Genomic DNA, 12,665 nt, shown 5'->3' on the forward strand with positions numbered 1-12,665 from the left:
AAATTCTGTGTGCACATTAATATCTGCAAAATTCTGCATTGCACAGTGGTGTATCATTCCCTCAGGTGTGAAAAGAGCTGCTTGTGGCTCAGTGGTCATAGGCGGGCCAACATAGTTCTGATGGACTTTACAGATTACTCATTTAATCCCTTACTCAAGGCACTGTACTACTTCACGGTTATAACAGCCTTCCTATAAACTATAATGTTAGCCAGACGTGTTGGTGAAACCCAATCACTAATGGCATATCCTTCTTAGACAGTATTCCAAAGTGTGGTGCTGAAATCACGTACCAGATTACCACTGACCTCTGTCCTGTGGGATGCCCTACCACCCTGTCCTGCTTATGCCATACCCTACAGTCTCCTCCAGTGATGACAGAGGCTACATCTAGACTGCAGCGCTTTTTTGGGATACCAGAGATATCCTGGAAAAGCAATGTGGCGTCTAAGGAACGCGTCTGCTTTTCCCAAAAAAATTTCGGAAAAGTGGACACGCTCTTTTGCCATCCCTGTAAACCTCATTTTACGAGGCATAAGGAATGTCAAAAGAGCAGGTTTTTCTAAAATTTGGCACCATGTAGAAGCTCTTTTTTTGAAAGAAAAGCAAAAAAAAAAAAAAACAACTTCGCAAGGCCCTCTCTTTGCACATCTAGATTAGTAAGCAGGTTTATACGTTCTATTTCTAACTTTAATTACAAGAATGATACATGCTCACAAATTGAATATACACATTTAGTCAATTATATCTTTAATGATATGTTACACAAAGTATTTTGCATAAATCATGTTTTGAGTCATGACATATTTCCTATACATGAGCATATTTCCATTGTATAATATGGAGGGTAATGTCACAGACTTATCCTGATTTTATTAAAATGTTCATGACATAATGGGGAGCTGCAGGGTCCCAGATCTCCTGTGAGGGTGGCTCAGAGCGTTGTAGGGTCTTCCCTCCCTGCTGACTCTGTCTAGGAGCTCCCAGAGTACCCATTTTGGCTGGTGGCACTTTACCATTTCCAGCCATCACAGGCAGTAGTGGAGGGCAGCTGAGGCTGCCAGGTTCTGTGGGCTGAAGTCACAGAAGTCTCTGAAAGCCATGGAATCTGTGACTTCTGCCACCTCTGACAAAATTGTAGCATCACTTTATGGTTACTGTGATTCAGGATGTCTAGTCTGTGTAGCTGTCATAACCTACCTTCTATCACTGTGCTTTTGGAACCCATGTCTGGGTTACTGCCTCTCATTTCCCTCACTAATTTACAAAGGGCTGGACTGCCCTATGTATCTTCAGCTGTGGCGTGCATGAGGACACAATGCTGAGGTCATAAGGTTTGAAATGGTATGCATGAGTAGCAGAATTGTGATCACATGATAACTGCAATTTTTGAAAGCAATTGTTCTTTGCACAGAATACGATAAATACAGGCTAATTCTTATTTATTAAATCTTTAAGGTCCCACCACAGTGGCCTCCTGGGGAGCAAAGGAATTACGTTTTACCTCCGGTAAGGCCGACAGAATATAATGCATGAAATTTCAGCCTTCTTGTCTGAGTGTTGCTTTGCTAGTTTATCAATTGTAATCAAAATCAAACTTTTATTAGTGCAAAATTGCTTTGCAAAGAGTAGACCTCTCTGGATTAAATGCTGATAGTGGTACTCATGACTGAGACTGCTGATTAAGTCTCAGTTTAGGGTTTCATATTTCTGTGGAAGCTCTTAAGGAAGAGTTTCTTGGGAGAACAAAAACAGGTTTCATTTCTTCTTTCCGTGTTCTCCCAGATTAAGCCACAGGAGGGTTCGAAGGCGCTAAAATAACATAATTTAAACAACTCCTTTTCATGGAAAATTAGGGTGTGTCTAGACTACCTAGTTTTGTCGTCAAAAGTGGACTTTTGTTGACAAAACTATACCAGCGTCTACGCTACCGCTGAGTTCTGTCGACATAACGTCGACAGAACTCAGCAGTTTTGTCGACGCTGGTATACCTCATTTTACGAGGCATAACACCTTCTGTCGACAGAACTCTGTCGACAGAAGGTGTTATTGCCTGTAACATTGCGTCCAGACTACGGAGTTCTGTCGACAAACCAGCTTGCTTTGTCGACAGAACTCAATGTGTCTGGACGCTCTTTTTCGACGGAAGTTTTGTCGACAGTATCTGTTGACAAAACTTCCGTCGACAAAACGCGGTAGTCTAGACGTACCCTTAGAGGGGATAAAAGCATAGCTTTCCTTTTTTTTTTTTTTTTTTTTTCCTTCAAGACCTGTATAACAAAGACATTACTGCTTATTAACTGTTGCAGTTTTTTTCAAAAGGCTCTGATTGTGTTTAATAAAGCAGACGCTTGTCGTATTTCTGAATGTGTGTACAAATTGTTGAATTGAGTTTCTTTCAAACTCTATAGAAATAAGATATATTAGTGTCTCTGCCAGATTCAGTGGACTTGCAGCAATGATTGGAAACCATCTACTCCAAATCCCAAAGAAAGCAACCTTTCATGGCTTTGCACAAGTGACAAAACATATTTTTTCACTTATTTTCCCTTTAGAGACTTGTAAGAATTGTATTCTACTTGTATGAAATGTAAAATTCCAATCATTGTCCACATTTAATCCAGATTTACTTTTTTCCATTGGAAGGTCTGACATGAATTCTCTTTAAGGATAATTATTTTAGTGTAATGAATCATTTGTCCATGATTTGAAATTGTGCTGCTTGAGTTTATAGATAGGATGTGTACAGTGGAATTAGATACTTGTGGATGGCCTGTACCAGCCGTCTTGAGCTCGTGAAGCTTGGGTTAAGGAGTTATTTAATTGTATTTGTAGGTGTTGGAACTTGGGCTGGAGTCCGGTGGGGGGAGGCAGACACAGGACATCTACACCGCAATTAAATATCCCCTTGCCCTGAGTTAAGTGAGCCAAAGTCCGATGGTATCAGCCAGCTGCAGGAGTCTTAATTCCTGTGTAGATATAGACTATCTTAGAATTGCTGTGCTTGTTTTTTCTTCCTATGAATGGTATTCCTTCAAAGCCATTTCTCACAGCCCCCGTAGGATAAGTGGGGAATTGGAAATGATCATTACTTTCCTATTCTAATGTTTTGAGTTTCAGGGATACACTTCTCTTTAACATCTTATTGCAGGTGTTGGCACCCATCCCCATGTTGAACAGTTACTCACCTGAATTTATATATATTGTCTTGTTTTTGAATGGATCATGTGTACCAAGCTTTTTTGGTATCATACTTATCTAACATATGGGGAGAAATTCCTGTGCTCAACATATTCTTTACTGGGAAAGTTGGTAGATCCTTCAAAATGTGTCTTCCCTGTATTGGAGTTCACCAGAAGCAGAACCAGATGTATGACACTCAGCACTCCGGAAGTGGACAAACCCCTCCATCTCCAGCCAGTTTAAGATAAATAACAGTTTGTGATTAAAGGACATAACTCTTAACAGGCTCTTAAAAAGCCACTTCTAATTCCATCCCAGTTACTGGCTGGCAAACAAATAATATGCATTAAAAATAGGTGCGGTAGTGTGAGCTGTCTTTCAGAATTATATTGCTTTTGTTCAGTTGATAAGATAAACGGATTTTCTCACTAGAAGAAATACAGCTTTTTGAATGAGATTTTCTTGTTTATTAGTATGTAGTAAGTACCATACATCTTCATCTTCAGCGTGGCAATGTAATAAACATTTTATAGTTTGGAACAAGAAAAATAAAGCCATTAATTGTAGTAATCTGAACATAGTGAACTAGTACGGAGAACCAGACCTCTTTAGGAAGTACATTTATCATTGATTTGTGTGTAAGGGGCTTCTCAAAGGGATAGTGGCCACAAGGGTGTTGTGGCCATATGAGTAGTCAGCCAGGCTCTCTTCAGTGACTACGGAAGTGTTTCTTGGCTGAAGTTTCAGATACCAGAAAGTTTCTTGTAATGCTTAGTTATAACTTGAGAACTCAGTCTAAAGTAATTCAATAAGTATATCCCATTTTGGTGTCCATGCAAAGTAGGAGATACCGTCACATCTTTTTTTGCCTTTATTTGATAAAAGTCGAACCATGAAATAATTACTACTTCTGTGCAGTATTCTAATGGACTGGCATAGTTTTCCATTTTCACCATGAGACTAGTTGAAGCTCAGTGACCCTAAAGGATTGTGGGCCTCTAATTTGTTGGTGCCTTAAGCACTACCTATCTGTCAGTACCTTGGATCCCCCTCAGCTTGTAAAGCCAGATTCTTTCTGATGGCAAACAGAAACAATACACCTATGCTGTCTTCCAGCTTTTGACCCAGGGTCTGAAGTCTTCTGCTTCAGTTGTGAACACCTTTTCTTTCCTTCTTTTCCCCTCAGATTAGGTAAATTCCCTATTAAAATAACCCTAGACCCTATAATTGGGTCTAACTTCCAGCAATACACCATAAAAATAACCAGTCATTGAACTTGTCTGGAAGGCACAATAGCATGGGCAGTCGGTGAAGGTAGGGCTTGGGGCCCTTGCCCCCAGCCCCACTCTGACCCCAGTCCCTTCTGCTGGGACTCTGCCCCCACAAGAGCCACACTGCTTTCCCACCCCAACCAGAGGGAGGTGAGCTAGTGCCCACACTCACATCACTACGGGGCAGGGAGCGGGCAGGTGTGTGTGGCCCCAGCCTCCTGGGCCCCGGAGCATGAGGAAGGCAAGCACTACAGTAGGCATTCTGGAGGCATTGTGTGGATGGGGCCAGGCTGGCAGTTTGGGAAGGCTGTGCCTTCCTTTGCCTAAGATACCAGCTGCCAACGAGCAATAGATATCCTTGTGCTAACATTTTTCAGTTTTTGAAAATGTAATCCTTTTGTTCTGCATTAGTAATAGGTGAGCACCAGGGACCCAGCAGTTGTGCTTCCAAGCTGCTCCAACAACTCAAATTGTAATAGACCTTGGGATGGAGAGCATCTGTACTTTTATTTCTTAATTGCAACACTTAATTACACAGGCTTATACTTCAATAAACTATCACTGCAGTGAAGTAGAGCCAGAAGTTATCCAAGCAGAATGTTCTGTTCCAGAGCCTGCACAATCATCTGGAAACAGTCCACAAAAGGCAAGTGTTCAACTCTGAAGATGTATATTCTTAAATGTCCCTATATAACCTATTTCCAGGAACTTGTATAGAAGGGGTAGAAAAAGGATGGTAGTTGATAGGGCACAGTCCTGGGATCCTGGAAAACTGGGCTGAGTTTCTGACTTAGTCATAGACTTTGATAGACTTGTCCAGGGTCACAGTCTACCCAGTCCCTCATTTTCACATATGTAAGAGGAGGGTAAATATTTGCTTCAAATAGTGTAAGGTTGTTGGGTATTATGACAGACAAAAGTGTACTGTAAATTAGCATCTATAACCCGCACTCGTGTATAACCTGCACCCATGCATAACCTGTGTTTTTTTCCTGGATGTGTATTTAAAAAAAAGTTTTAGATAACCCACGGACGTGTATTAACCTGCGGGTTATATACGCTACTTCAGGGGTTCCCAAACTTTTTGACACAGGGACCAGTAAATCCATTCACAAACTTTTGGAGGACTGGTAATTTGCATTTGCATATTCATTAATCAAATGATGAATATTCAAATAAGTTGTTTCTGGTCCTCCCCAAGCCCCCAGTGCCAGCTTTAGCAAAGCTTTTGATATGGTCACCCACAATATTCTTGCCAGCAAGTTAAGGAATATGGATTGGATAAATGGACTGTAAGACAGACAGACAGCTGATTAGACCAGTGTTTCCCAAACTTTTTACTTTAGTTGGAACCTTTTCTCCTTCCCCCCCCCCCCCCCGAACTGTTTTTGGCAGCCCAAAAATATAAACATATAAAAACAAACTGAGAAAAATACCAGATATATAATATGTCTGGTATTTTCTCATTAGGTGAGTTTTATTATTATTAGATGTATCAGTTTGTGGTTTCGAACTGCCTGGCTGGTAAATGTGCTCAGGCTGCATGAGTGTGTCTACCAGCCAGACAGTTCGCAACTATTTGAGGGGGTGTGCATGTGTGCGTGCGCACGCAACAATAGAATCCCCAAGACAGACTAACTTGTGCTTTGGCGGGGGGGGGGCAGTGCCCCGAGATCTACATATGGCCGGGTCAGTCCCACTCCCCACAGGCCGATTCATTCTTCCCCCTTGCTCTCCCCGCTGCGCCTCTGGCCAGCCCCACTTCCCCCAACCCCCTCCTGGGCATCCAGTTCTCCCCCACTTCTCCTCCCAATCTCCCTTGGCCAGCCCTGCTGCCCGCGTCCAGCCCTCCTTTCGGCAGCCGGTATCGGGCTGCGGCCCATAGTTTGGGAAACGCTGCGCTACTTTAAGGTAATTGCACATACCAGGATAAATTGCATCTTCTGTTAGGTAGCCAACCTGCTGCCAGCGGGGGGAACGTAGAGCGCAGCTCAGGCAAGCTGGCTGGCTGGCCTATGGGAGGGTAGCCGCACTCGTGCCCAGGCTCCGTGCAGCTGTAGCCAGGCGCAACCCACCTTCCTCCAGGCAGGGGGAACGGAGAGCGCAGCTCAGGCTACCCCGCGGACATGTATACCCCATGGGGGGGGGGGGTAGTTGTAAAAACGTGTATAACCCATGGGCTATATACGCTAAAAGACGGTAAATCAGCATGAATTCAGCAAACAACTTTGCTTAGCCTCTGGGCTTGACTTACTGTGGGAATCACATGAAACAAGGTACAACTTGTGTTTTTTTTTTTTTTAATTGTTACATTGAATTTTATTTTGCTTCTAACATTGGTAGAAACAAAAAACATTGGGCAATATCACACTTGTCTTTCATGCTGAAGTCTCATTTCAGAAAGGGCATCATCTCTCCTTGTTATAGATCTTAAACTTTTGAGACTTAAATTTAACTTGGTATTTAATAAACATCGCTTGCTCATATTGCAAATTGCTAATTTGAGGTCTGGAGTTAGAACACATTTTAGAAAACAAGTAAACTGAAATCTGTCTTTCAAATAATACTGTAAATTCTCAGTATAGTAACTTCCTTTCAGAAAGAAAAGCTTCATATAACTCAGAACAAAATTGTGTGTAATATGTTGATACTGTGAATATAAACTAGCATTTTTTTAGAATTCAGCTACAGTAGCAGTAAGTGCTTAATAAATATTGACACTAGTCAGTAATCCTGAATGTTTACACTTCACAGTTTAGCATCTAGTCTATAGACATGCTGGTAACAGTGAACTAGTTAATAAACTCAGTATTGTTGTAGATGCATGTTACTGAAAACATGTATTTCAGAAGTCTGTGGACCGAAGCATACAGACAGTGGTATCCTGTCTGTTTAATCCCGAGAACCGTCTGAGAAACACTATTGTATCACAGGAAGACTATTTCAAGGTATGGAATAAAAGCAAACTTTAAAAATTTGACTTTTTTCCCCACAACTAAATACAGTGGTGACAACTCAAATGCCAATAAACTTGTTCCATATTTGCAACTGGACCATATCCATGTCTCGTTCTGACTCTTACTGCAGTTATTTGCTTGCTTTTCTGTAGAGATCTTTGATATAACTATCACGGCGTTATTTGGAAGGTCTTGAATCTTAATTCCTTTTCCCAGAGCCCTGACAATCTTTGACCAACTACTGTTGGCCTTGACTTGAAGGATTTAGATTTAACAGTGCTGTACCACAAACCTGCACAAATACTGCTGTGTAATTCAAACTGGCAATATTTCACACTGTGTGTTTCCGTAACATTTTCCTCCGATGAGAAATAGATGAATCTTGGTCTGTTGGTACCAAACAAGCAGCAGTTTACCCCCTCATCCAGAGGATGACTTGGGTTCTATAAATTATATTCTTCAGAGATGTCATACTGATTTTGAATGTCAGAATACAGTTTTGAATGTCAGAACACAGTTAAGAGTCGTCACTACAATCCTTCCAAACTGTAAAATGGAGGATGATGGCTTGTTCTTAGAATAAGTTCCCTTTCAGGTTGATATTTATTAAGGGCAGGGATACTCAAAAAGAGTCTTGTGAGCTACATGTGACTCTTTCATGTGTCTCCTGTGCCTCTTGCAGCACATATTAAAACACTGTGGGTATGTCTACACTACAAAGTTAATTCGAACTAACAGACGTTAGTTCGAATTAACTTTGATAGGTGCTACACAGCGCTCCGCTAGTTCGAACTTAATTCGAACTAGCGGAGCGCTTAGTTCGAACTAGGTAAACCTCATTCTACGAGGACTAAGCCTAGTTCGAACTCACTAGTTCGAATTAAGGGGTTTGTAACCCCTTAATTCGAACTAGTGGGAGGCTAACCCTCCCCAGCTTTCCCTGGTGGCCACTCTGGCCAACACCAGGGAAACTCTATTCCCCCCCTTCCGGCCCCGGACCCTTTAAAGGGGCACGGGCTGGCTACGATGCCCGTGCCAGGTGCAAGCCTGCCAGCACCCAGCTAGCAGACCCTGCACCTGGCACGGCTCGAGCCAGTCACCCGATGTCCCCCAGCCCTCCCCATCTTCCCGGGACCAGGCTGGCGGCTCCCGGGAGCTTGCCCGGGACCGCAAGAGGCGGGCACCCGCCTGGTCTAGTGCGGACATCGTGGACCTTGTCCACGACCTCCGCACTAGGCACAGGAAAGTGGCCGTCTAGGGCAGGAGAGCTGCCAGCCTGGCCACCCAAGAGCAGGTGTGCATGAAAATCAAGGTGGTCCACTGAGACCCCCGACCCTGAGCCCTGAGCTTACAATGGCCGTCCTGGGTCAGACCAAAGGTCCATCTAGCCCAGAAGCCTGTCTGCCGACAGCGGCCAACCCTAGGGACCCTGGAGGGGATGGACCGAAGACAGTGACCAAGCCATTTGTCTCGTGCCATCCCTCTCCAGCCTTCCACAAACTTTGGGCAGGGACACCACTCCTACCCCCTGGCTAAGACTACTCCATGGACCCAACCTCCATGACTTTATCTCACTTCTCTTTAAACTCTGTTCTAGTTCTAGCCTTCAAAGCCTCCTGCAGCAAGGAGTTCCACAGGTTGACTCTTTGCTTTGTGAAGAACAACTTTCTGTTACTAGTTTGAAGCCTGCTACCCATTCCTTTCCTTTGGTGTCCTCTAGTCCTTCTATTATGGGAACTAATGGAGAACTTTTCTTGATGCACCCTCTCCACCCCACTCATGCTTTTATAGACCTCTATCCTATCCCCCCCTCAGTCTCCTCTTTTCTAAACTGAAAAGTCCCAATCTCTTTAGCCTCTCTTCATATGGGACCTGTTCCAAACCTCTTATCATTGTAGTTGCCCTCCCCTCTCTTCCCCTCTCCCACCTCCTTTTCCCAGTCTCCCCCAGTTTTGTTCAATAAAGAGAGATTCTATTTTTGACCACACGTTTTCTTTATTTTGTACATCAGGAAGTGGGCTAGGGAAGGGTAAGTGGAAGAAGGTGAGGGAGGAATGGGGTACGAGCCCCCAATGGGGAAGACTGGGCTGGCTCTGCGGGCTTCTGGGGGTGGAAGCTCTCCTGCAGCCCCCCCAACTGCCCCCTCTTCCCAGATGGCAGCCTGCGGCAAGTGCAGCCGGTCTGATGGCCGAGTGCTGTGATGTGCCCAGTGTGGGCCCTCAGGGCACTCCAAGCCAGGACTGCTTTGCAAGCTGGGCACCCCTGAGAACTGTCTGTCCGGGGTGGGGTTTGGGTCCCTTTAAGCACAGCCCTCGGCTAGCCTGAGACAGCAGCTCCACAGTCCTCATCTGATGCCCTGCCGGCACTGCTTCCGGCCATCCTTAACCCCGGTTCAGGGTCCACTTAATGTGGACATGCTAGTTCGAATTCTAATTCAAACTAGTTTTTAGTTCTAGATGCGTTAGTTCGAATTAGCTTAGTTCGAATTAACTAATTCGAACTAAGTTAGTTCGAATTAGCGCTGTAGTGTAGACATACCCTGTGATTTAATTATTAACCCATTTATCTTATTAATCAGGATGCTTTTACTGTGTTGCTAATCAATTGCATTTGATAAAGTAATATTTATATTTTGATTTGATAATACTTTTATATATAAACTCAATATTTCCCTAGTTTAAATATAAATATATAGTATTATAGTAAATCCAAAAATGAATTCACACTAATGTGTCTTTTGGGTCACTCCTGAACCACTGAGGTTTGAGTATCACTGCTTTAAAATCACAAATCTGTGTTTGGACTAATTGCAACTTGTAACCACAGTGTTTTACATGAACGTTTCCTGGTATCTTCTGATTAAATTCTCCATTAGGCTCTTTAAGGCTGTCTTTTTCTGAATCTGTGAAGTAAAAAGCTTTGTTAAAATTTGCATTTTTAGAACATGGGATTTTGAAGGAGTAAAAGTGTAAATATATAAAGCAGAAATATATTTTACAACTTACATTACTTCATTCTATTGTAATATCTAGCAATATTGTTACCTTTTCGGTGATTTAAAACTATTTTTCTTTCTCCTCCTTCCCCACAGGAGAAAAGAGTGCATCACTTTAGAAGAAGTAGGGCAGTGCTTAAAAGTGTTTAACCAATGACACTGAAGATTTAAAGTGCCTGTATTCCATTGTTTTGGGATGTTATTGAAAATTAATGTTCAGTATAGCAAGGTGTGCTGTACAATTATGTAATCTTAAGGAAAAAGTTACTTCAAGTTGAAGTTGTTCACATTTGTTTATCTGTTCCTAGATCATTTTGTTTCTAGCATTTTAAGATTATGATAGACTAGAAAGTTTCAGTGTTACATTATTTGGGTTTTATGTATGCCCTTTCACTTGATGCTAGAATATGTTAAAAGATTTTTAAGGAGTTTGCATGAAAAAATTACTCTTGATTTAATTTGTAAATGTGTGAATTTTCTTCTGGGCTTTAAGGTACAGTTTGTATGTTGCACTTGTTTTCTCTAAAACACATCTTAAATGCCTAACAAGTTTAGCTCATAATTTGAAAGTTGAACTAGAAATTTGCCCAAGAGGTAGTTTTTAAACTGCGTTTCTTAATCAGTGGAACAGAAGACATCAAGTTGTAACTCAGTTGAAGCCCTTCAAGTCTGTACCTAGTGTTATATTGCTGGTTCTCTACAAATAATCCAATCAATGGGGATTACATTTATTAGTTACAATTTATGCACCTGAAGTCTGAGTATCACTATCAGTTTGATTGGTAAAAGTAATTAAGAGAATTCTAAAATTCCGAAATCTAATTTAAAGAAAAACCCAAGAACAGAAAAAGCTACATTAACTAGTCAGTGGGTTACACTTTTTTTAGTGAGCAAATTTTAGCAATACCTGTATCTTAAAATTGTGGGAAAACATTGACATTGGAATAACCTTATGTTATATCACACAAAATGTTAATCAAAGGATTTTGTAAGGAAATGTGTTTTATAATAATTATGTAGATTTTAGAGTTTTCATATTTGAAAAAAAATAAATTTTTTTGTTGGAGTTGGCTTCCTAATGGAGATGCTAATTACAGTATTGAAGCTATTGACATAGGTGTTAAATTTTGCCTTTCTAGATGTTGCTGTATTCTCCTAGCAACTATTTGTTGTAGTACTTGTGCTATAGTCAACATTACACTCAGTTGGTAATAACTGGATGTTGCTTAACAAATGTAGCTTAAAAACATCCGCTACAGATCAAGATAAAGAGTTTGTATAGTGAATTCATTTGAGACTGTAGTATAGTACTTGCTTTTTGAGAAGGGGTGGGCAATAAAAAACGATGGCCTACTTCCTGCTACCCTCATTGGCTGCAAACAGTGATCCACAGCCAACAAGAACTGTGATCGCCCGATAGCTGCAGAGGTACAGATAATTATAGAGTTGGGGGCCCATCGGGGACTAACCCTGTGGACCAGAGCTGGCTCATGGGCTGGAATTTGTCCACCCCTGTTTTAGACCAGAGTTGAGCTTCAGAGAAGGTGCCCTAATCCTGTAAAAAGGGACTAAGGTCCACAAAGTGAGCAAATTCTAAAATTATACTGGCTCCTAAAAGTAAATCCTATCCAGTGTTGCTCAGGTTTATATGAACCCAAAACTATTGTAATTTCTATTTCCCCTTCTCCAGATGGTTTCAGAAGTAAATTGATGGGAACACAGTTCTTCCCTTTTATAATGATTGCTACAACTGTCAGTGCTAGTACCATTCAACAAGTTCATTTTGCATCTACAGTACAGATAAAAATTAACAGTAGTGTACAACAATCCAGATATAGTTACCCAAAGTCTGAGATGGTGTGAAACAATCAGCAGGCAGGCTTTTGATAGCCAGCCTTCCTCCCGTCCATTTGGGATGTCAGCCTCCAAGCTAGTAGAAAAAACATTTCCAATTTGAACACTGTGACTTACCTTTCGATAGGTTGCTTAAAACAAAGCGCATAACCCATAGTAACCTCTTACAAATTAACTGTTTTCCTAATATCAAGGAAACAACCCCTGGTTATAACAGCCACAAAAAGTCAATCAGGAACACTTAGATCCATGGTTAGCTATCCGCACTTCCATCTATTCTCATTATTCTTCCAGGTCTATCTTTATCAGTATACTGCAGCTACACATATGCATAATGGAGAGTTGCTAATCCTGACTGTTGTGTTCTCATTTCTAGTTAGGGATGCCTAAGTGCAATGTTCCTTC

The 12,665-nt window shown here is 41.8% G+C and overlaps 1 protein-coding gene across 2 annotated transcripts in view; it reads left to right on the forward strand.

Annotated features, from left to right (window-relative positions):
* Positions 1-11,644, forward strand: part of DAZL (deleted in azoospermia like) — a 34,083-nt gene extending 22,439 nt beyond the window's left edge. For both annotated transcript variants that reach the window (XM_075919812.2, XM_089776644.1), the window contains exons 8-11: positions 1,459-1,509; positions 4,993-5,100; positions 7,304-7,402; positions 10,503-11,644. In XM_075919812.2, the coding sequence (XP_075775927.1) occupies positions 1,459-1,509; positions 4,993-5,100; positions 7,304-7,402; positions 10,503-10,556 (312 nt within the window). In that variant the 3' untranslated portion in view covers positions 10,557-11,644. The remainder of the gene's footprint in view (positions 1-1,458; positions 1,510-4,992; positions 5,101-7,303; positions 7,403-10,502) is intronic.
* Positions 11,645-12,665: the final 1,021 nt, after the last annotated feature.

This window comes from Pelodiscus sinensis, chromosome 2, assembly GCF_052426305.1.
Source record: "Pelodiscus sinensis isolate ZL-2025 chromosome 2, ASM5242630v1, whole genome shotgun sequence".
Lineage (NCBI taxonomy): Eukaryota > Metazoa > Chordata > Testudines > Trionychidae > Pelodiscus > Pelodiscus sinensis.